Source organism: Choloepus didactylus, chromosome 6 (genome assembly GCF_015220235.1).
Source record: "Choloepus didactylus isolate mChoDid1 chromosome 6, mChoDid1.pri, whole genome shotgun sequence".
NCBI classification, from domain to species: domain Eukaryota; kingdom Metazoa; phylum Chordata; class Mammalia; order Pilosa; family Megalonychidae; genus Choloepus; species Choloepus didactylus.
The window spans coordinates 12,280,928-12,304,148 of record NC_051312.1 but is presented as its reverse complement, the minus strand read 5'-3'; the positions used below and the strand labels follow the sequence as shown (position 1 = coordinate 12,304,148).

At 37.4% G+C, this 23,221-nt stretch overlaps 2 protein-coding genes across 3 annotated transcripts in view; one reads left to right on the top strand and one right to left on the bottom strand.

Moving 5' to 3' along the window:
* STX5 (syntaxin 5) overlaps window positions 1-23,221 on the bottom strand; it is a 50,801-nt gene that overhangs the window by 8,217 nt on the left and 19,363 nt on the right. The gene's annotated exons all lie outside the window — the stretch shown is intronic.
* LOC119535801 (peptidylprolyl isomerase domain and WD repeat-containing protein 1-like) lies at window positions 5,886-7,994 on the top strand. The gene is given in 4 exon segments (XM_037838203.1): window positions 5,886-6,233; window positions 6,235-6,406; window positions 6,528-7,200; window positions 7,202-7,994. Coding segments are annotated over 4 exon segments (1,935 nt in total). The 3' UTR covers window positions 7,944-7,994.

Sequence of the window (23,221 nt, the reverse complement as noted above, 5' to 3'; positions counted from 1 at the left end):
ATTTTTATGGGTATGATAATGGAAAGTGGTTCTGTAAAAGAATTCCTTCATTATTAGGAAATGTACCCTAAAGTATTTAGGGATGAAGTGTCATTATGTCTGCAACCTTCTTTGAAAAGGTTCAGAAAAATAAAAGAAAAAGCAAATCTGGCAAAATATTCAGTAACTGATGAATCTAGGAAGTAGATATGAGTGTTGGTTATGTTTCTTTCAACATTTTTGTAAATTTGAAATTTTTCATAATAAAAATCTGAAAAACAAAACTTCACTTGACCTTTCTCCTATCAGCTGTCACTCCATTTCCTCAATCCCCTCTTTGAAACAGAACTCCTGGAAAGAGTGGTCTATTCTTGCCATTCTCTCTTAAACCCCACTCCACTCAGGCTTTGTCTCCCATCCCTCCATTAACCTGCCTCAAAGTCACTACATCTACATTGCAGAATCCAATGACTAATTCTCACTCTTTGAGGTCCTGCTTCTGGTAATAGCTGGGTAGCTCCTATTAGACTAGCCATCCGATAAATAACAGCATAAACCTCAGAAAAAATATTTTTAAAAGCCCTTAGTTCAGCCAAGTTAATTCCCTGCTAAAACAAAAAGTCATTATTCTTTGGAGATATAAAACAGAATCCAGAATCTCTAATATCTGCAAGATATAATTCCAGATTACCAGTCATACAAAAAAGCAGGAAACTGTAACTCATCCTCAAGAGAAAAGACAAAGAACGGAGAATGACTCCAAGACGACCCAGACTGGGAATTAGCTGACAAGGATTTTAAAGCAGCTACTATAACTAAAGGAAAATATGCTTGTAAGGATTGAAAAGATAGTAAACCCGAGCAGAGAAACAGCAGCTATAAAAAAGAACCAAATGGAAATTTTAAAACTAAAAAATACAGTATCTGAAATAAATTCACCAGATGGGCTCAAGAGCAGATTGGAAATGACACTGGAAAGTTAATGAACTTGAAGATAGATCAACAGAAATTATCTAACTATCCAGAGAAAAAGATTGGAAAAAAAAAGGACAGAACCTTAGGGACGTACAGGACAACAGTAAAAAGTCTAAGACACACACAGACACAGAAATATACATACATACACATATACCCACACATAAAACGTAATGTCTAGTATACATTATATATGTGCGTATTTGGATATCTGTGTGTGTTTGTATGTGTGCAAATACACATATATACAAATAAATAATTGGGGTCCCAGGAGAGGAAACAGGAAGAAAAAATATTTGAAGAAATAATGGTCAAATATTTTCCATAATTGGTGAAAAACAAATTAACAGATTCAAGAAGCTCAGAGAATTCTAAGCAGAATAAATTCAAAGAAAACCATACCCAGACACATCATAGTCCACTGCTGAAAACTAAAGAAAAAAATCTTGAAAAGCAATCAAAGAAAAATGACATGTAATTATATACAGCAATTAGAATTATCACTGACTTGTCATTTAGAAACAATGGAATGATACATTTCAAGTGCTTAAAGAAGAAAACTAAATCTAGAAAATACATTCTTCAAGAATTAAGGTGATTAAAAATGGGAAATTTTATGTTGTATGTTACCACATACACACAAATATTATATAAATAAAGTGACATAAAAGAAAACTTTCAGAAAAAAAGAAGGGTAAGATGATTTGTCATCAATGACCCACATTACAACAAAGGCTAAATGAAGTCCTTCAGGTTAAAGGGAAACAATACCAGATGACAACTTGGAAGTTCAGGAAGGAATGAAAAGCAGTGGAAATGGTAAATATGTGGGTAAATATAAAACACCTTTTATAAACTGTGAATTTATTTAAAAATACTTTTAACTCTAAAGCAAAAATTATAATACTGTATTGTGGAATTTATAAAATATATAGATGCAACAAATATAACAACAAATAGCATAAAGGATGGAGAAGAGGGTTACATGTATATAAAGTGGTACAAATTTTAGTAATAAAGTTAATGATGCATAGTGTAATCCCTAGAAAAACCATTAAAAAAAACGAAAAAACAAAGACGTATACCTAAAGTATCAACAAACAAATTTAAATGGAATTCTAAAAAGAATTTTTAATTACTTCAAAAGAAGATCGTCATATAAGAATCTAATCCCCCAAAATCCAAGTGTGTGTAATCTAGTCACTGATCATGGCTTTTGATCAGCTATTTCAGATGGCTGGGGGGCCATCTGAATACATGTTATGTGAAATTAGGAAAACCCTACTTAATAAATCAGGTCCTCAATCTTGAGGCTTGCTCTTGTGAAATTTAGGACTGTTAATGGGAGGCTAAGCTTTCCTATAATTATGGCTAAGAGGCACCTCCAGAGAACCTCTTTTGTTGCTCAGATGTGGCCTTTCTCACTCTAAGCCCAATCTGGCAAATAAATTCATTAACCTGCCCCCTACGTGGGACATGACTCCTAGGGGAATGAATCTCCTTGGCGTTATGAAAAATGACTCCCAGGAATGAGCCTGGCCCTGGCATCAAGGGATTGCAAATGCCTACTTGAACAAAAGGAGGAAAAGAAAGGTAACATAATAAGGTTCAGCGACTAAGAGATCTCAAATAGAGTCAAAAGGCTATCCTGGAGGTTTCTCTTATGCAAGCTCCAGCTAGATATCCCAAATGGCCCCAGTATGCCATGCCCTTACCAACAATAGTCCTGAAAACCCTAAAGAATACCCGGGTCCCTATCTGAGACTCTATAAAAGATTTACTCACTAAGTTTTATCTCTCAGAAACTTAAATCCACCAGAGTGTTCCTATTTCAGACAAGTCCTAAAACCCAGAGGCAAAAGCCTCTTTAAGAACAACAATCAGATGTGGTCCTTTCCCAATAATGTCGACACCCCTTTTCAATGTGAACAAATTAGGGTGGTCACTGCCCAGACACCCCCAAAGATTGAGAAAGTGATTAAACAAAAAGAAGGGGTACCAACAGACAAGATAGAAATTAATAAAGGATTACAAATTCTGAAACTTTATACACACACACACACACACACACACACATACACACACTCGGTATTAGAATAGCTAGAAGGAAATAACTGAAATGGTGGAACTGTAACCTGTAACATTCTTTGAAATTTGCTCTATAACTATTCATTGTATTGTGCTTTGAAAGTTATCACCTTTCTGCATATATCGTCTATTTCACAATAAGGAAAGAACGGAACCGTATAACTGCAACCCATAACATTTTTTTAAATTACCTGTATAACTAACTGCTTGTTGAGTTGTACTCACCTTTCTGTGTATGTTATATTTTACAATAATGGAAATAACTGAAATTGTAGAACCGTAACCCATAACATGCTTTGAGATTTGTTCTCTAACTACTTGCTAAATCATACTTTGAAAGTTATCATTGTTATGTATATATGTTAAAGTTCACCAAAAAAATGCTTAAAAAACAGAAGATGGACATATAAGGACCTAGTCCCCCAAAGTCCAGGGTGTGCGATCGAATCACTGATCACTGCTTTTGATCAGCTATTTCAGAGGTCGGGGGCTGGCTCTGAGGAAGTCCATGGTTCCAACTCCCCTCAGGCAAAAGTGGCCAAGGAGTTTTAAGTAAGTGACAATAACTTTTTTTTTTTTCTTCTTTCGACTCTCCATTTGGAAGCAAAAATAGTTTGGAAAAGTTGCAGACTGATGGCTCCAGCCCTCAGCAGCAACACCACCACAACCACAGCAATCCTACAGAACTGGGAGAACTAGACTTCCAGTGTTATAACAGCATAATGCTCAGAATGTCCAGTACTAAACAAAATATTACAAAGCACACACAGAAACAGGAAGGTATGGAGCATTTACAGGAAAAAAAGAATTTGCCAGAAAGCATCTACAGGAAGCTCATACACTGGAATTATTTGTCAAAGACTTTTAAATATGTCCAGTGACCTAAAGGAATCTATATACAAAGAACCAAAGGAAATCAGGAAAGGTCTCAACAAAATAAAGAGATGGGAATTATAAAAAGGAACAAACAGAAAATGTGGAGCTGTAAAGTATAGTAAATGAAATGAGAACTCTTTAGATGGATGTGAAGGCATATTTGAACAGGCAGAAGAAAGGATCAGCAAACATGAAGACAAGACCATTGAAAGTATCCAATGTGAGGAGCAGAGAGAAAAATTAATGAAGAAAAATGAACACAGCCTGCGGGATCTGCAGAACACCATCAAATGTACCAAGACATGTATCACTGGAGTCTCAGAAGGACAGTGAGAAAGGAGAAAAAAAAAAGGACTTTAAGAAATAATGGTGAGAAACTGCCCCAATTTGATGAAAGACATGAATATACACATCCAGGAAGCTCAATGAACTCCAAGCAGGATAGACTCTAAGAGATCAACGCAAAGAAACATTATAGCAAAACTGTCAAAATCTAAAAATGAATAGAGAAGTTTAAAAGCAGCAAGAGAAGTCACTTATCACATAAGGATCCCCAATAAGCTTAACGTTGGATTCCTTATCAGAATCCACGGAGGCACGAAGATACTGGGAGGGCATACTTAAAATCCTTGCAGGAAAAAAAAAAAATCTGTCAACCAAGACTTCTCTATTTGGCAAAACTGTCTTTCAAAAATGAAAGAGAAATGAAAATATTTAAAGATAAACAAAAGCTGAAACAGTTAATTACCAGAACAGCTACCCTACAAACAATGCTAAAGGGATTCCTTCAGGCTGAAATAAAAAGACACTAGAGAGTAACTCAAAGACATAAGAAGAAATAGAGAACAATTGGTAAAGGTTACTATACAGATACATATAAAACCCTGTATTATTGTCATTTTGGAAGGTAAAAGCTTTTTGCCTCTCCCCCTACCCGTATGACTTAATAGGCAAAAATGCAATACAACATTTTAAATTTATGTTAATGGGCATAAAATGTATAAAGATGTAATCTGATATGGCCCTCCCTCTCTCTTTAGCTAAGTCAACTTGGCAGATGAAATCACTGTCCTCCCCTCTACGTGGGATCTGACACCCGGGGGTGAAAATACCCCTGGCAATGTGGACTATGACTCCCAGGGAGAAATCTGCACCCGGCATCATGGGATGGAGAACAACTTCTTGACCAAAAGGGGGATATGAAAGGAAATGAAATACGTTTTGGTGGCTGAGAGATTCCAAAAGAAGCTGAGAGGTCACTCTGGTGGGCACTCTTATGCACAATATAGATAACCCTTTTTAGGTTCTAATGTATTGGAATAGCTAGCAATAGATACCTGAAACTATCAAACTACAATCCAGAGCCCCTGAATCTTGAAAACGATCATATAAAAATGTAGCTTATAAGGGGTGACAATGTGATTGGAAAAGCCATGTGGATCACACTCACCTTCGTCCACTGTATGGATGGAAGAGTAGAAAAACGGGCAAAAAAAACAAAACAAAACAAAACAAAAACCCAATGTTCTTTTTTACTTTAATTGTTCTTTTCACTTTAATTTTTATTCTTATTACTTTTGTGTGTATGGTAATGAAGATGTTCAAAAATTAATTTTGGTAATGGATGCACAACTATATAGTGGTACTGTGAACAACTGATTGTACACTTTGTATGACTTCATGGTATGTGAATATATCTCAATAAAATTGAATTATTAAAAAAAGATGTAATCTGAGACAATAACAATATAAAGGGGGAATGACAGAAATATATAGGAGCAGAGTTTGTGTATTACTAGAAATAGGTTGGTAATAGTTAAACTAGGTTACCATTAATTTAAAATGTTCACTGTAATTAGAAAGTTAAATACTAAGAAAATAAAAATACAGAGAAAAGAAAAGGGAATCAAAATGATACACAACAAATAAACAACTAAATTGAAAAAAGGCAATAATGGAGTGGTAACATGGCAGCGGAAGGTGGTGGCGATTCACAACAGAGAAGGAGGAGATCTCGGGACCCAGAGGAAGAGGAAAAAACGGAACTCGGCGAAAAAGAGCTGGCAATGGCAGTGGCGGTGGCCCAAGAGAAGGATGAGGAGAATGAAGAGCGCTGGTTTGGGCCTTTACCTGTGGAGGCAACACTGGCCAAGAAAAGGAAAGTTCTAGAGTTTGAAAGAGTCTATCTTGATAATCTCCCCAGTGCATCCATATATGAGCACAGTTACATGCACAGAGATGTTATTACCCATGTGGTGTGCACCAAGACAGATTTTATTATTACTGCCAGTCATGATGGACATGTTAAGTTCTGGAAAAAAAATAGAAGAAGGAATTGAATTTGTCAAACATTTTCGTAGCCACTTGGGAGTTATTGAGAGTATTGCAGTTAGCTCTGAGGGAGCATTGCTCTGTTCTGTGGGTGATGATAAAGCCATGAAGGTGTTTGATGTGGTGAACTTTGACATGATCAATATGATGAAACTTGGATAACATGCTGAATTTATATACATCTAAATGAAGGCCACTTTGAAAGTTGTAGCATTGTGAAAAATAAATTTGGACCTTCTTTTGGAATTTCCTTCAAAATCAATTCATAGGCCACTAAAGCTATTTTCCTGGACAATGTGAGTGGATCTATTGCCCAGGGGATGCCATATCTTCAGTTGCTGCTTCTGAGAAGAGTACAGGAAAAATTTTCATTTATGATGGTCGAGGAGATAACCAACCACTTCATATTTTTGACAAACTCCATACATCACCTCTTACTCAGATACGACTAAACCAAGTTTACAAAGCAATAGTGTCTTCTGACAAATCTGGAATGATTGAGTACTGGACTGGGCCTCCTCATGAATATAAATTCCCCAAAAATGTGAATTGGGAATATAAAACTGACACAGATTTATATGAATTTGCCAAGTGCAAGGCTTATCCAACCAGCATATGCTTTTCACCTGATGGGAAGAAAATAGCTACTATTGGTTCTGATAGAAAAGTTAGAATTTTCAGATTTTTAACTGGAAAACTCATGAGAGTCTTTGATGAATCACTAAGTATGTTTACTGAACTGCAGCAGATGAGACAACAGCTACCAGACATGGAATTTGGCCGACGAATGGCTGTAGAGCGTGAGTTGGAGAAGTTGGATGCAGTAAGATTAATTAATATAATTTTTGATGAAACTGGACACTTTGTGTTATATGGAACAATGCTGGGCATTAAAGTCATAAATGTAGAAACAAACCGGTGTGTACGGATCTTAGGCAAGCAAGAAAATATCAGTGATGCAGCTGGCTTTATTCCAGGGAATAGCCAAAAAACATCATGCTGCAACTACTATAGAAATGAAAGCTTCTGAAAACCCTGTTCTTCAGAATATTCAAGCTGACCCAACGATAGTCTGTACGTCTTTCAAAAAGAATAGGTTTTATCTGTTTACCAAACGAGAACCAGAAGATACAAAAAGTGCAGATTCTGACCGAGATGTTTTTAATGAGAAACCTTCTAAGGAAGAAGTCATGGCAGCTACTCAAGCTGAAGGACCTAAACGAGTTTCAGATAGTGCTATTATCCATACAAGCATGGGAGATATTCACATCAAACTTTTTCCGGTTGAGTGCCCCAAGACCATGGAAAACTGTGTTCACAGCAGAAATGATTATTATAATGGGCATACATTTCACCGTATAATTAAGGGCTTCATGATTCAGACTGGAGATCCAACAGGTACTGGTATGGGAGGAGAAAGTATATGGGGAGGAGAATTTGAAGATGAATTTCATTCAACATTACGACATGACAGACCATATACACTCAGCATGGCCAATGCTGGATCGAATACTAATGGATCCCAGTTTTTCATAACAGTGGTACCAACACCTTGGCTTGATAATAAGCACACAGTATTTGGACGAGTTACTAAAGGAATGGAAGTTGTACAGAGGATCTCTAACGTCAAAGTCAATCCCAAAACAGATAAGCCCTATGAGGATGTCAGCATCATAAATATTACTGTCAAGTAAAATAAAGATGTTTCAGTGTACTTTCAAATAAAACTAAACATCTATTAAACATAGCACTAAACATACAAATCATGTTTCAAGTATGCAATATTATATTTGTTTACTTTTCATTAAAGGCCATTTGTTGAAAAAAAAAAGGCAATAATGGAGTAATTGAGGAACAAAACTGTACAAGACATACAGAAAACAAATAGCTAAATGGCAGAAATAAATTCTTTCTTCTTGGTTATTACCTTCACTATCAATGGATTAAACTCTCCTATTAAAAAGCAAAGAAGGGTTTCAGGGTGCAAGCAGCCAGAGAGGGGCCGCTACAGTACATGGTGGGGACATGGACAAAAAAGCAGAGAAAACTGCATCTCAAAGGATAGGGTGAGTTTATTCAGGTAGGACAGTGGCCGGGGGCTGGCAGTGGTGAGACAGCCTCCAGGCAAGGGAGTGGGCACTGATTCTCCATTCCCATGCACCCACCTTAACAATTAGCTGGGGAGATAATCCTCTACAGCCACATGGCCGGGAGCTCCCATGAGGGAACCCAAGAGGCAATGGAATGGTGTTGACCACATCTACTCTGGCCCACAGAAGCCCGTGGTGTGCACGGACGAGAGGCAGGGATGGACGAGAGGCGGGGATAGGCAAGTGCACCACACAAAGGCACCAGGACCCCGCCCCACACCCCAGAGGCTGGTGGAGCCTCTGGGCAGGGAGCAGGGCATGTTTCAGGTGGAGGGTGAGACCTGCAGCCCCAAAGCCCGACAGTATTTGGGAATCATCAGATCCATGGTGCCCTTAAGCAGACTCTGTGCCAAACTGCACACAGCCCACACTGCAATCCCAGGACTGGCAGTCTCCAGTGCACACAGAGAACTGGTGTGCTGATTGGATCTCCACCTGGTTTGAACAGTGCACGGCTGAACTTGGGGGAAAACTGGCTTAAGGATGAGAGATGACTCAAGAGTATCATCTGCTAGGACACAGGGAAAGTGCATTCCAGCAAGCTGTAACTTTGCCAAATTATACATAAATGTTCAAATAATCCTGCATATCCAAAAAAACCTTATCAAGATAAGCGAATGCCCTGAAACCAACAGAAAATCACAAATCACATGAAGAAACAAGAAGACATGGACAAGCCAAACAACCAAATTAAAAAGCCAGAAGAGACACAAAACTTGTAGCAATTAATCAAAGAAGTACATGCAAATCTCCAAAATAACTTCATTGGGTTGGCTAAAAACATAAAGGACATCAAGAGACGCTAGAGGGAAAAAAAAGAAGACTCTAGAAGAGAATAAAGAAGAATTTGAAAGAGCAAATAAAAAAATAGCAGATCTTATGGAAATAAAGGATACTGTTGACAAATTTAAAATATACTAGACACACAACAGCAGATTTGAAGAGGCAGATGAAAAAATAAGTGAGTTAGAGGACAATGCAATTGAATGCAAATGCACAAAAGAATAAGTGGTGAAAAAAATCAGAAAATTTTAAATGGATCTCAGGGAAATGATGAAAAACATGAGGCACACAAATGTTAGAATCACTGGGATCCCAGAAGGAGAAGAGAAAAGGGCTAGGAAGAGTGTTTCAAGCAATAGTTGGGGAACACTTCCCAACCCTTCTGAATGACATAAATATGCAAATCAATGATACCCAACTAACACCAAGTAAAATAAATCTGAATAAAACCACTTTGAGACATATACTAATCAGATTGTCAAATCCTGAAGAGAAGGAGAAAGTCCTGAAAGCAGCAAGAGAGAAGAAATTCACCACATGCAAGGGAAAAAAACATAAGACTAAGTACTGACTATTCAGCGAGCACCTGGAGGTGAGAAGGCATATTTAAGATTCTGAAAGAGAAAAATTGCCAGACAAGAATTCTTTGCCCAGCAAAGCTCTCCTTTGAAATCGAGGGAGAGATTAAAATTTTCACAAACAAATGCTGAGAGAATTTGTTAACAAGAGTCCTGCCCTGCAAGAAATACTTTAGGAAGTTCTACTGGCTGAGGCAAAAAAAAAAAAAAGGAGAGAGAGGTCTGGAGAAGGGCACAGAACTGAAGAGCAGTAGTAACTTAAAAGAAAAAGAATGAGAGGGCAAAAAATAGATGTGACAAATAAAAACCAAAGGATAAAATGGTTGGTTCAAGAAGTACCTTCACAATAATAATTTTGTCTGTGAAAAATTTAAGCTCTCCCTCAAATTTGAAGGAGAGCTTTGCTGGATAAAGTATTCTTGGTTGGAAATTTTTCTCACTCAGAATTTTAAATATATCATGCCACTGCCTTCCCGCCTCTATGGTGGCTGCTGAGTAGTCACTACTTAGTCTTATGCTGTTTCCTTTGTATGTGGTGAATTGCTTTTCTCTTGCTGCTTTCAGAACTTGCTCCTTCTCTTCCGTGTTTGACAGTGTGATCAGAATATGTCTCGGAGTGGGTTTATTTGGATTTATTCTATTTGGAGTTCGCTGAGCATTTATGATTTGTGTATTTATGTTGTTTAGAAGATTTGGGAAGTTTTCCCCAACAATTTCTTTGAATACTCTTCCTAGACCTTTACCCTTTTCTTCCCCTTCTGGAACACCAATGAGTCTTATATTACGATGTTTTATACTATCTATCATATTCCTGAGGTCCGTTTTGATTTTTTCAATTTTTTTCCCCATTCTTTCTTTTATGCTTTCATTTTCCATTCTGTCATCTTCCAGGTCACTGATTCGTTGTTCAACTTCCTCTAGTCTTGTACTATGAGTGTCCAGAATCTTTTTAATTTGGTCAACAGTTTCTTTAATTTCCATAAGATCATCTATTTTTTTATTTAGTCTTGCAATGTCTTCTTTATGCTCTTCTAGGGTCTTCTTGATATCCTTTGTATTCTGTACTATGGTCTCACTGTTCATCTTTAGTTCTTTGAGTAGCTGCTCTAGGTGCTGTGTCTCTTCTGGTCTTTTGATTTGGGTGCTTGGGCTTGGGTTATCCATATCGTCTGGTTTTTTCATATGCTTTATAATTTTCTGTTGTTTTTGGCCTCTTGGCATTTGCTGAACTTGATAGGGTTCTTTTAGGATGTGTAGACCAATTGAAGTCCTTATCTCTAATTTATCAGATCTACAGCTTCGTGAAGTACACTTTCTCTAACTAACCAGCAGGTGGCGTCCACGAGCCACCTGTTCTCCACAAGCCAGTTCTCCCCTGCTTTGCCTTTGTGGTGAGTGGGGGAGTGAGTCTTGTGGGGCCCAATTGGTGTACCAAGCTTGCGTGTGTAGTTGGTGTTGCCCACCCTGTATATGGGGCGTGTTACTGGGCAGTCAGGGAGTGGGGGTGGCTCTAACAATCAAATCTCCCTGGTGATCCTGGAGTTTTAAAGCTGCTGCAATAGTCTAATCCTTCAGTTCAGTCCTGCCACAGTTTGTCTCTGCCACTGACCCACAAGTCCTTGGTATTGGCGTATGGCTCCTGAGACTTGCAAGTGGGTCCCTCTTCCAGGTCGTGCACCCCCTGGTCCTCTGTTGAGGGATGACTGTGCTATGTCACAGGTGAGTGCCGTCCCCCCCAGGGCAGTTCTGGGCTGCTGGGCTGTGTAGGGAGGCTCCCAGTCTGCTGAAATGATGGCTGAATGGGGCTTTGTTAATTCACACTGCTCCACCTTCCCAACTCTGGGACAATCAGCTGAGGTTGCAGGGAAGGCTAATGTCCACGCCCAGTTTTGTGGAGTGTGCCTGTTATTTGAAGCACTTCTGTCACACTGGGTTGTCTGGGGCAGCTCTGGGCTATGGGGCTGGCGATGGGCAGGAGTGTTTCCTGTCCACCAGGATGATGGCTGTGAGCGGACACCCCCCTTTTCTTGGGAAGTTGTGGTGTTCAGTGAAATTTCTCAGCCACTGGATTATTGCCTTTTGTCTCAGAGCTCTCTTAGTTCTGCTCTTGTCTTGACCTGCCCAAATTGCAAGTCTTTGAAGCTTTCTGTATTGGGCTTCTTAGAGTAATTGTTTTAGAAAAAGAAAAAAGGATTTAAAAAAAAAAAAAAAAAAGGGCCCTCCTCACAGATCTAATGGGTTATTGAAATGCTAAGAGACAAAGCAACCAGGGCCATTAAGGAAAGGTCCACAGGGCAGAGAGATCAGCTTTTCTTCGGGATTTGCATATGAGCCTCAGGGCCTGAGCTCTGCCCTTCCCCTTTCTATGTTCACCAGAACTCCAAAAATCCTCCGCTTTTATTTCGGAGTTTTTCGTGTTGTTTTTTTCTATGCCTGTTTCCTCTCTGCTGGGCTGGCTGCTCTCAGATTCTCTGGTGTCTGGTCTCAGTCTATCTATGGTTGGAGTTTGGATCAGTAGAATGAGTTTCCGATAAGGGCTGCCACTGCAGTTCTCCCTTCTCCTTCCCGGAGCTGAAAGACCCTCCTCCCACGGGACTGAGCCTGGCAGGGAGGGGCGCGGGTCCCCTGGCCGCAAAAACTTACAGATTTCGCTGATCTCAGCAGTTCCACATTTTCATGAGTGTTGTATGAAGTATGCCCAAAGTCAGATTGCTCTGTGGTGTCCAGTCCACGCAGTTCCTGGCTTTCTACCTACTTTCCTGGAGGATTAACTAAAACATACAGCTCACCAGTCCGCCATCTTGCCCCGCCTCAATAATTTTGAATGTGAGTGGATTAAACTCTCCAATTAAAAGATACAGACTGGCAGAATGGATTAAAAGTATGATCCATCAATATGCTATTTACAAGAGACTCATCTTAGACCCAGCAATACAAAGAAATTGAAAGAGAAAGGAGGGAAAAAAATATTCCATGCAAGCTGCAGCCAAAAGAAAGGACGGGTAGCAATACTAATATGAGACAAAACAGACTTTAAATGCAAAGACGTCATAAGAGACAAAGAAGGACACTATATATTAATAAAAGGGATAATTCACCAAGAAGAAATAACAATTATAAATGCTTAGAAAAGCAATCAAGGTGCTGCAAAGTACTTGAGACAAACATTGGCAAAACTGAAGGGAGCAACAGCCATTTCTACAAAAATAGTGGGAGACTTCAATACACGACTCTCTTCTATAGATAGAACAACCAGACAGAGGATCCACAAGGAAACTGAGAACCTAAACAACGTGATAAAATGAATCAGACTTAACAGACACATATAGAGTGTTCCATCCCAAATTACGAGATACACATCATCTCTAGCACTCATGGAATGTTCTCCAGGATAGATCATATGCTGATGCACAAAACAAGCCTCAATAAATTTTAAAAGATTGAAATTATTCAAAGCACATTCTCTGACCATAATGGAATGCAACTTGAAATCAGTAACAACCAAAGAACCAGAACATTCAGAAATATGTGGATGTTAACACACTCCTCAACAACCAAAGTGTTGAAGAATTGTAAGAGAAATAAGTAAATATCTAGACATGAGTGAAAACAAGAACATAACATGTCAAAATTCCTAGCTCTAAACGCATAAATTAAAAAGGAGAAAGAGCTAAAATCAAAGACCTATGGAACTGAAGAAGCTAGAGAATGATTAGCAAACTAAACCTAAAACAAGCAGAAGTAACAAGGATTAAAGCAGAAATAAATGATAAGGAGAAAAAAAAAATACATAAAACCAAAAGTTGGTTCTTTGAGAAGATCAACAAGATTAACAAATCCTTAGCTACACTGACAAAGTGAAAAAGAGAGAACCAAATAAAACAGAAATGAGAAGGGAGACATTACCGTGGATCCTGAAGAAATCTAGAAACATATGGACAACCTAGACTGACCCGAGAAAAAACAGAAGATCTCAATAAACCAATCACAAGAGATCCAATCCATCATCAAAAAAGCTTCCTACAACTTGATTCTTGATGATAATTGTATACCTATATAGCTTTTATTGTGTGTGACCACATGATAGTGAAAAAATCTAGCGACTAACACTTCCTTTAACCAATGTGTGGGCAGATGAGTAATGAAATAATAACAAAAATGTTTAAATAAAAGGAGGGGGTAAGGGGTATGGATTGTTTAGGTGTTCTTATTTATTAATTTTTTTATTTTTGGAGTAATGAAAATGTTTGAAAATTGATTTTGGCAATGAATGCACAACTATATGACGATACTATGAGCCACTGATTGCATACTTTGGATGGATTATATGGTGTGTGAGTATATCTCAGTAAAATTGCATTTAAAAAAAAAAGCTCCCGACAAATAAAATTCCAGAGCTAGACGGCTTCATGGAGGAATTTTACCAAACTTTCCAAAATTAACTGACACCATTCCTGCTCAAACTCTTTCAAAAATTGAAGAAAAAGGAAAACTATCTAACTCATTTTATGAAGTTAACATCATTCTAATACCTTACTAGATAAAGATACTAAAAGAAAGGAAAACTATGGCCAATCACTAATGAATACAGATGCAAAAATTCTAAACAAAATACTTACAAATCACATATGAAGACACATTAAAAGAATCATACACCACAACCAAGTGGGGTTCATTCCAGACAAGCAAGGGTGTTTCAACATAAGAAAATCAATCAATGTAATACAACACATCAACAAATCAAAAGGGAAAAATCAAATGATGCTCTCAATAGACACTGAAAAAGCATTCGATAAAACACTTCAAAAGGTAGGAATTGAGGGAATCTTCCTCAATATGATAAAGGGCATACATGAAAAATCCACAGCCAGCATAGTACTCAATGGTGAGAGGCTGAAAGCTTTCCCCCTAAAACGAGACAAGGATGCCCACTGTCACCTCCATTATTCAACATTGTGCTAGAAGTTCTAGCCAAAGCAATCTGGCAATACAAAGAAATAGAAGGCATCCCAATTGGAAAGGAAGAAGTAAAACTGTCATTATTTGCAGATGATATGATCTTATATTTGGAAAATCCTGAGAAATTGATGACAAACCTATTTGAGCTAATAAACAAATTCAGCAAAGTGACGGGATACAAGATTAATGTGCAAGTCAGTAATGTTCCAATACACTAGAAATGACTTAACTGAAGAGACACTCAGGAAAAAAATTCCATTCACAATAGCAACTAAGAAAATCAAGAACCTAAGAATAAACTTAACCAAGAACCTAAAAGACCTCTACACAGAAAATTACAAAACTCTATTAAAAGAAATCAAAGAGGACATAAACAGGTGTAAAGATATTCTGTGTTCATGGATAGGAAAGCCAAACGTCATTAAGACATCAATTCTACCCAAACTGATCTACAGATTCAACACAACTCCAAACAAAATTCCAACAACCTACTTTACGGGCTTGGAAAAGCTAGTTATCAAATTTATTTGGAAGGGAAAGGAGCCTCCAATTGTTAAAAACACTCTAAAAAGGAACAAACTGGGAGGACTTATATTTACTGACTTTAAAGCTTACTATAAAGCCACAGTGGTCAAAACAGCATGGTACTGGCACAAAGACAGATAGATATATTGATCAATGGAATCAAATCGAGAGTTCAGAAATAGACCCCCAGATCTACGGTCAACTGATTTCTGATAAGGGCCCCAAATCCACTGAACTGGGACAGGACAGTCTCTTCAACAAATGAGGCTGGGAGAATTGGATATCCATATCCAAAAGAATGAAAGAGGACCCCTACCTCACACCCTATACAAAAATTAACTCTTCAAAGACCTAGTAATAGGAGGTAGCTTCTTAGACCTTACACCCAAAGCACAAGCAACAAATGAAAAAACAGATAAATGGGAACGCCTCAAAATCAAAAGCTTCTGTACCTCAAAGGACTTTGTCAAAAAGGTGATGAGGCAACCAACTCAATGGAAGAAAACATTTGGAAACAATATATCTGATAAGAGACTGATATCCAGCATATATAAAGAAATCCTACAACTCAATAGAACAAACAGCCCAATTATAAAATGGGCAAAAGACATGAAAAGACATTTTCCCAAAGAGGAAATACAAATGGCTAAAAAAAAACACTTGAAAAAATGTTCATCTTCACTAGTTATTAAGGAAATGCAAATCAAAACCACAATGAAATCTCATCCCACACCAAATAAGAATGGCTGACATTAAACAATTATGAAACTACAAATGCTGGAGAGAATGTGGAAAACTGGGACTCTTATTCACTGCTGGTGGATTCATTGCTGGTGGGAATGTATAATGGTACAGCTGCTGTTGAGGACAGTTTGGCAGTTCTTCAGAAACTGTCTAGATATCAAGTTACCCTATGATCCAGCAATTTCACTTCTAGTATATACCCAGAAGATCTGAAAGCACTGACAAGAACAGACATTTGTACACCGATGTTCATAGCAGCATTGTTCACAACTGCCAGAGGTGGAAACAATCCAAGTGTCCTTCAATTGACGAGTGGACAAACCAAATGTGAAGACAAGGTGAGACACTGATTGCTTATCTTGGACAGAATGTATTCTATGTGAAATTAGGAACCCCTACTTAATAAGTCAAGCCCACAATTTTGAGGCTTGCTCTAGTGAAACTTATGGCTCTAAAGGGGAGGCTAAGCTTACCCATAATTATGCTTAGGAGTCACCTCCAGAGAACCACTTTTCTTGCTCCGATGTGGCCTTTCTCTCTCTAAGCCCAACTGTGCAAATAAATTCATTACCCTCCTCCCTATGTGGGACATGAGTCCTAGGGGAGTGAATCTCCCTGATGAAGTGGGACACGACTTCCAGGAATGAACCTGGCCCAGGCATCGAGGGACTAAGACTGTCTTTTGACCAAAAGGGGGAAAAGAAAGGTAACAAAATAAGGTTTCAGTGGCTAAGAGGTTTCAAACAGAGTCAAGAGGCTTTCCTGGAGTTTACTCTTATGCAAGCCCCAGCCAGATGTTCCAAATGTCCACAGTATGCCAAGCCCTAACTAACAGTAGTCCCAAAAATACCATAGGTTACCTAGGTCCCTATCTGAGACTCTATAAAAGTTTCACTCACTAAGTTTACTTTTCAGAAACTTAAATCTCCCAGAGTGTTCCTACACTAGTTAAGACCCAAAACCCAGAGGAAGCAGCCTCTCCAAGAACATCAACTGGATATATCTCCCTTCCACATAATGCTGATACCCCTTTTCAATATGAACAAGTTAGAGTGGTCACTGCCCAGATATCCCTAAAGATTGAGACAGTGATCAGGCATAACAACTGACAAGATAGGATTTAACAAAGGATTATGAATACTGAATCTTTATATAATTTTTTTTTTTTTTAGTTTCGAGGGTATTAGAATAGCTAGAAGAAAATAAATGACATGGTGGAACCATAAGATATAAAATTTGCTTGACAGCTACTTGTTAAATATACTTTGAAAGTTATCACATTTCTGTATATATGTTATACTTCACAATAAGGAAATAACTGAAATAGTGGAACTGTAACCCGTAACACTCTTTGAAATTTGCTAACTACTTGTTACTTTGATAGCTATCACTTTTCTGTATCTAAGTTACATTTCAGAATAAAAATGTAAAAAAAAAAAAAAAGAATGACAGATATGATGAAAAAGCATGATCCATCTCTATGCTGTCCACAAGAGACTCACTTTGGGTATGAAGATTCAAAGAGGATGAATGTAAAAGGGTGGAAGAAGATATTCAACACAAACAGTAATCATTGAGAAAGCCGGAGTGGTTTTTTATTAACAGGCTGTGACAGTTTGAAACTGTTATGTTCTTTAACGCAATCTTGTAGTGGCAGATTTCTTGTGAGAGGGATCTTTTGATTAGGTTGTTTCCATGGAGATGTGACCCACCCAATTGAGGGTGAGACCTTTTGATTAGATTATTTCCAAGTAGGTGTGAACCCATCCATTCAAGTTGGGTCTTGATTAGTTTACTGAAGTCCTTAAGAGAGCTCAGGGGCTGACACAGACCCAGAGGTTTGGAGATGCACATAGAAAGCGGTTTGGAAATGCTAAGCTAAGAGATGAGGCCCGGAGTTTGCCCCAGAGAAACTAAGGGAGGACTCCCAGATACTCAGAGACAAATTCTCTGTGAGAACAAGCAAGGATGTACAGGAGCTGAAACAGAGAAGCTAAGAGAGACAGAAGCCCTGAGACATTTTGGAGAAAGCCATTTTGAAATCAGAACCCAGGAGCAAAGGACCAGCAGACATCAGTCACATGCCTTCCCAGCTGACAGAGGTGTTCCAGATGCCATTGTCCTTTCTTCATTGAAGGTTTCCTCTCGTTGATGCTTTAATTTGGACACTCCTATGGCCTTAGTAATGTAAATTTTAACCTAATAAATCCCCTTTATAACAGCCAATCCATGTCTGGTATTTTGCGTAACGGCAGCTTTAGCAAACCGAATCACAGACAAAAAAGGTTTTAAGTCATAGAAGTTATAAGTGACAAAGAAGGATATTACATATTCATAAAAGGTTCAATCCAGGAAGAAGAGATAATGATTATAAACATATATATATCCACCTCACAACAGAGTCCCAAAATATAAGAAGCAGAAGTAAAAACTGACAAACTGAAGAAGAAACTAGATAGTTCCACAATAATAGCTGAAGACTTCCAAACACCACTTTCAATAATTGACAGAATATTTAAACAGAAGATCAATAAGGAACTAGAGGACTTGAACAACACTATTAACCAATTAGACTAATGGACATATATAGATATGTCCACCCAACAACAGCAGAATACATATTCTTCTCAAGCGCAGATGGAACATTTCCAAGGATAGACCATATGTGAGGCCAACAGACTACTTTGCAGAAATGGAAAAGCTAATTATCAATTTTATTTGGAAGGGTAAGGGGCCCTGAATGGCCAAAAACAATCACGCTTCCTGACTTTAAAGCAAATTATAAAACCACAGTGGTCAAAACAGCATGGTACTGGCATAAAAACAGACACATTGATCAATGGAATCCAACTGAGAGCTCAAAAATAGACCCATAGATAGATGGTCAATTGATTTTTGATAAGGCTTCCAAGTCCGTTCAACTGGGAAAGAACAATCTCTTCAATCAGTGGTGTTGGGAGAACTGGATATCCATAACCAAAAGTATGAAAGAGGACTCTATCTCACACCCTATTCAAAAATTAACTCAAAATCAATCAAAGACCTAAATATAAGAACCAGTACCAAACTCCTAGAAGAAAATGTAGAGAAACATCTTCAAGATCTACTGATAGGCAGTAGTTTCTTAGACATTACATCCAAAGCACAAGCAATGAAAGAAAAAATAGATACATGGGAACTTCTCAAAATTGAATACTTCAGTGCTTCAAAGGACTTTGCCAAAAGAGTGAAAAGGCAACCAACTCAGTGGGAGAAAATATTCAGAAACCACATATGTGATAAGGGTTTGATATCCTATATATATAAAGAAATCCTACAATTCAACAATAAAAAGACAACTCAATTAAAAAATGGGCAAAAGACACGAATAGACATTTCTCCAAAGAGGAAATACAGGTGACTAAAAAACACATGAAAAGATGCTCAGCTTCACTAGATATTAGGGAAATGCAAATTAAAACCACAAGATATCATCTGACAGCTACAAGAATGGCCACTATCAAACAAACAACAAACTATAAATGTTGGAGAGGATGTAGAGAATTAAGAACATGCTGGTGGGAATGTAAAATGGTACAGACACTGTGGAGAATGGTTTGAGGTCCCTCAGGAAGCTAAGAACAGAGCTGCCTTACGACCTGGCAATCTCAGGATATATCCGGAAGATCTGAAAGCAGGGATGCGAACAGATGTTTGCACGCCGATGTTCACAGCATTACTCACAACTGCCAAAGAATGGAAACAACCCAAGTGTCCATCAACACTTGAATGGATGAACAAAATGTGGTATATACAAACAATGGAATATTATTCACCAGTAAGAAGGAATGAAGTCCTGAACCATGTGACAACAACATAGATGAACCTTGAGGACATTATGTTAGGTGAAATAAGTCAGACACAAAAGGACAAATATTGTATGATCTCACTGATATGAATTATAATATATAAACTCATAGATATAAAATACAGAATATAGATTACCAGGATATAGAATGAGGCTAAAGAATGGGGGGGTGGTTGCTTAGTATATGCAGAATGTTTAACTAGGTTGAACTAAATCATTTGGAAGTGGACAGAGGTGACGATAGCAAGTTATTGTGAATATAATTAACATGCTGAATGGTGCATGAATGAGGTGGAAAGGGAAAGTTTAGAGTTATATATGTCACCAGAAGGAAAGTTGGAGGTTAAATCATGGGAATGTATAACACAGTAAATCTTGTGGTGGACAATGTCCATGATTAACTGTACAAATATTTAAAAGTTCTTTCATGAACTAGAGCAAATGTATGACACTATTACAAGGAATTAATAATAGAGGGATATATGGGAAAAAATGTACCTATTGCAAACTATGGACTACAGATAACAGTGATATTTTAATACTCTTTCATCAACAGTAACAAATGTGCCACACAAATACTATGGGTCAATTATAGGGAGGGGATAAGGGATATGGGAGGATTTGGGTTTTGTCTTTATTTTTATTTATTTTCTGGAGTAATGAAAATGTTCTAAATTTGATCATGGGGATATATACACAACTATGTGATAATACTGTGAGCCAGTGATTGTATACTTCGGATGGTTTCTATGGTATGTCACTATATCTCAATAAAATTGCATTAAAAAATATATAGATGCAAAAATCCTCAACAAAATACTAGCAAACCAAATCCAACAGTCTATTTAAAGGATTATACACCATGACCAAAAGGGATGTATTCCAGGAATGCAAGGATGATTCAACATAAGAAAATCAACCAAAGTAATACACTACATTAATAGAATGAAAGAAAACAACACATGATCATCTCAATTGATGCAGAAAAGGCAACTGACAAAATCCAACTTCCTTTTATGATAAAAACATTCAGAAAACCAGTAATAGAAGGGAACTTTCTCAACATGAGAAAGGGCACTTATGTAAAATCCACAGCAAGTATCATACTCAATGGTGAAATATTGAGCTTTTCCCCTAAGATCAGGAACAAGGCAAGAACAAACACTGTCATCACTGTTATTCAACATTGTATCGGAAATTCTAGCTAGAGCACTCAGGCAAGAGAAAGAAATAAAAAGCATCCAAATTGGAAGGAAGAAGCAAAACTATCCCTATTTGCAGATAACATGATCCTACATAGAGAAAATCCAAAAGAATCCACAAGGATAAACAAATTCAGCAAAGTTGCAAGATACAAGATAAACATGCAGAAGTCAGCTGGGTTTCTATACACAACAATAAGCACTTTGAAAAGAAAAAGAAAAAAGGCAAAACAATTCCATTTAGAAGAGCATCCAAAAGAATAAAATACCTATGAATAAATTTATAATCAGAAAGTGAAAGATTTATATACTGATAACTACAACACATCACTGAAAGAAATTATAAATGACCTAAAAAATAGAAAGACATCCCATGTTCATGGATCAGAAGACTTAATAGTATATTAAGATGTCAATTTGCCTAAAGCCATCTATAAATTCAATGCAATCTCTAGCAAATTCCCAACAGCCTTTTTTTGCAGAAATTAAAACAGATGATCCTCAAATTTATATGGAATTGCAAGGGGCCCCAAATAGCCAAAACTATCATGAAAATAAGAATAAAGTAGAGGACCCACACTTCCTGATTTCAAAACATACTACAAAGCTACAGTAGTTAAAAGTGTGATACTGGCATAAGGATAGATATATAGACCAATGAAATAGAATTGAGAGTTCAGTTAAATTGACACTTCTAAGGCCAGTTGGTTTGCGACAAGGGCACCAAATCCATTCAATGGGGAAAGAGTATCTCTTTAACAAATGGTGCTGGAACAACTGAAAATCCACATGCAGAAGAATGAATGTGTTCTCCTGCACAGGGAATACAAGGATTTAAAATTATTTGTGAGCCACTTGTTTCTGAAGTGTTTCTGTAGTTCTCTTAAGAAATAGTTAAATATTGTGCTTTTCAGAGCAGAGAAGGGAAATTTGGGGGAGGGGAGATATCCATCTGGATTGGGCCAGCCTAAATTACACTGGCAACCAAGATTTTCTTATGATTTCTGTGCATATAGTGTAGTAAAGTATCATTCAGGGGTGGAAAACAAAGAGCCATTTTAACAATGTTGAAAACATTTGGCTGTTCTACAACCTTTTTCTTCCCTCCCCAAAGAAGTTCTGTTACCTAACTCTTAAACTGTTGGGGTGGTACATTCCTTTAGGACCAATTTAAACATAATGTTGGTGTCAGTAATATATATTGCCAACTCTGGTTCAGTATTCTCTTAGGTCAGTAGAGTCTCTCATATACAGTTACAGGAAATTAAAATGTTAAAGTAACATAAAATGAGTTCAGACCAATAAAATCAAGGGAAATACAAGTTGAGTTCCAAAAAAAAAAAAAAAAAGGAATGAATGTTGACCTCTACCTCTCACTATATACAAGAATTCAAAATGGATAAACAACCTAGATATTGGAGCAAATACCATAAAACTGTTACAAGAAAGCAGAGAAATATCTTCAGGACCTTGCAGTAGGCAATGGATTTTTAGATTTTATACCAAAAGCACAAGAAACAAAAGAAAAAATAGACAAAAAGGGCTTCATCAAAATTGAAAACTTTTGTGCATCAAAGGAAATCATCAAGAAAGTGAAAAGACAACCTACAAAATGGGAGAAAATATCTGGAAATCATACATGTGATTAAGAGTTCAATATCCAAATACTTTATGAACTTTTACACCTCAACAACAAAAAGGCACACAACCCAAATAAAAAATGGGACAAGGATTTGAATAGACATTGCTCAACAAAAGATATTCAAATGGCCAGTACGTACATGAAAAGATGCTCAATATCATTAACCACTAGAGAAATGCAAATTAAAACAACAAATGAGATACTACTATTAACAAACTGAAAATAACAAGTGTTGATGAGGATGCCGAGAAATAGGAACCCTCATACATAGTTGATGGCAAACAGTTTGGTGGATCCTCAGAAAGTGGAACATAGAATTATCATATGATCATATGATCCAGCATACTCCTAGATAAATACCCAAAAGAATTGAAAGCAAGGACTTGGACAGATATTTGCACACTAATGTTCACCACAGCATTATTCACAATAGCCAAAAGGTGGAAACAACACAAGTGTCCATCAACAGATGAATGGATAAATTGAATGTGGTATATCCATACAATGGAATATTATTTGCCTAAAAAGAGGTGCTGGTACAT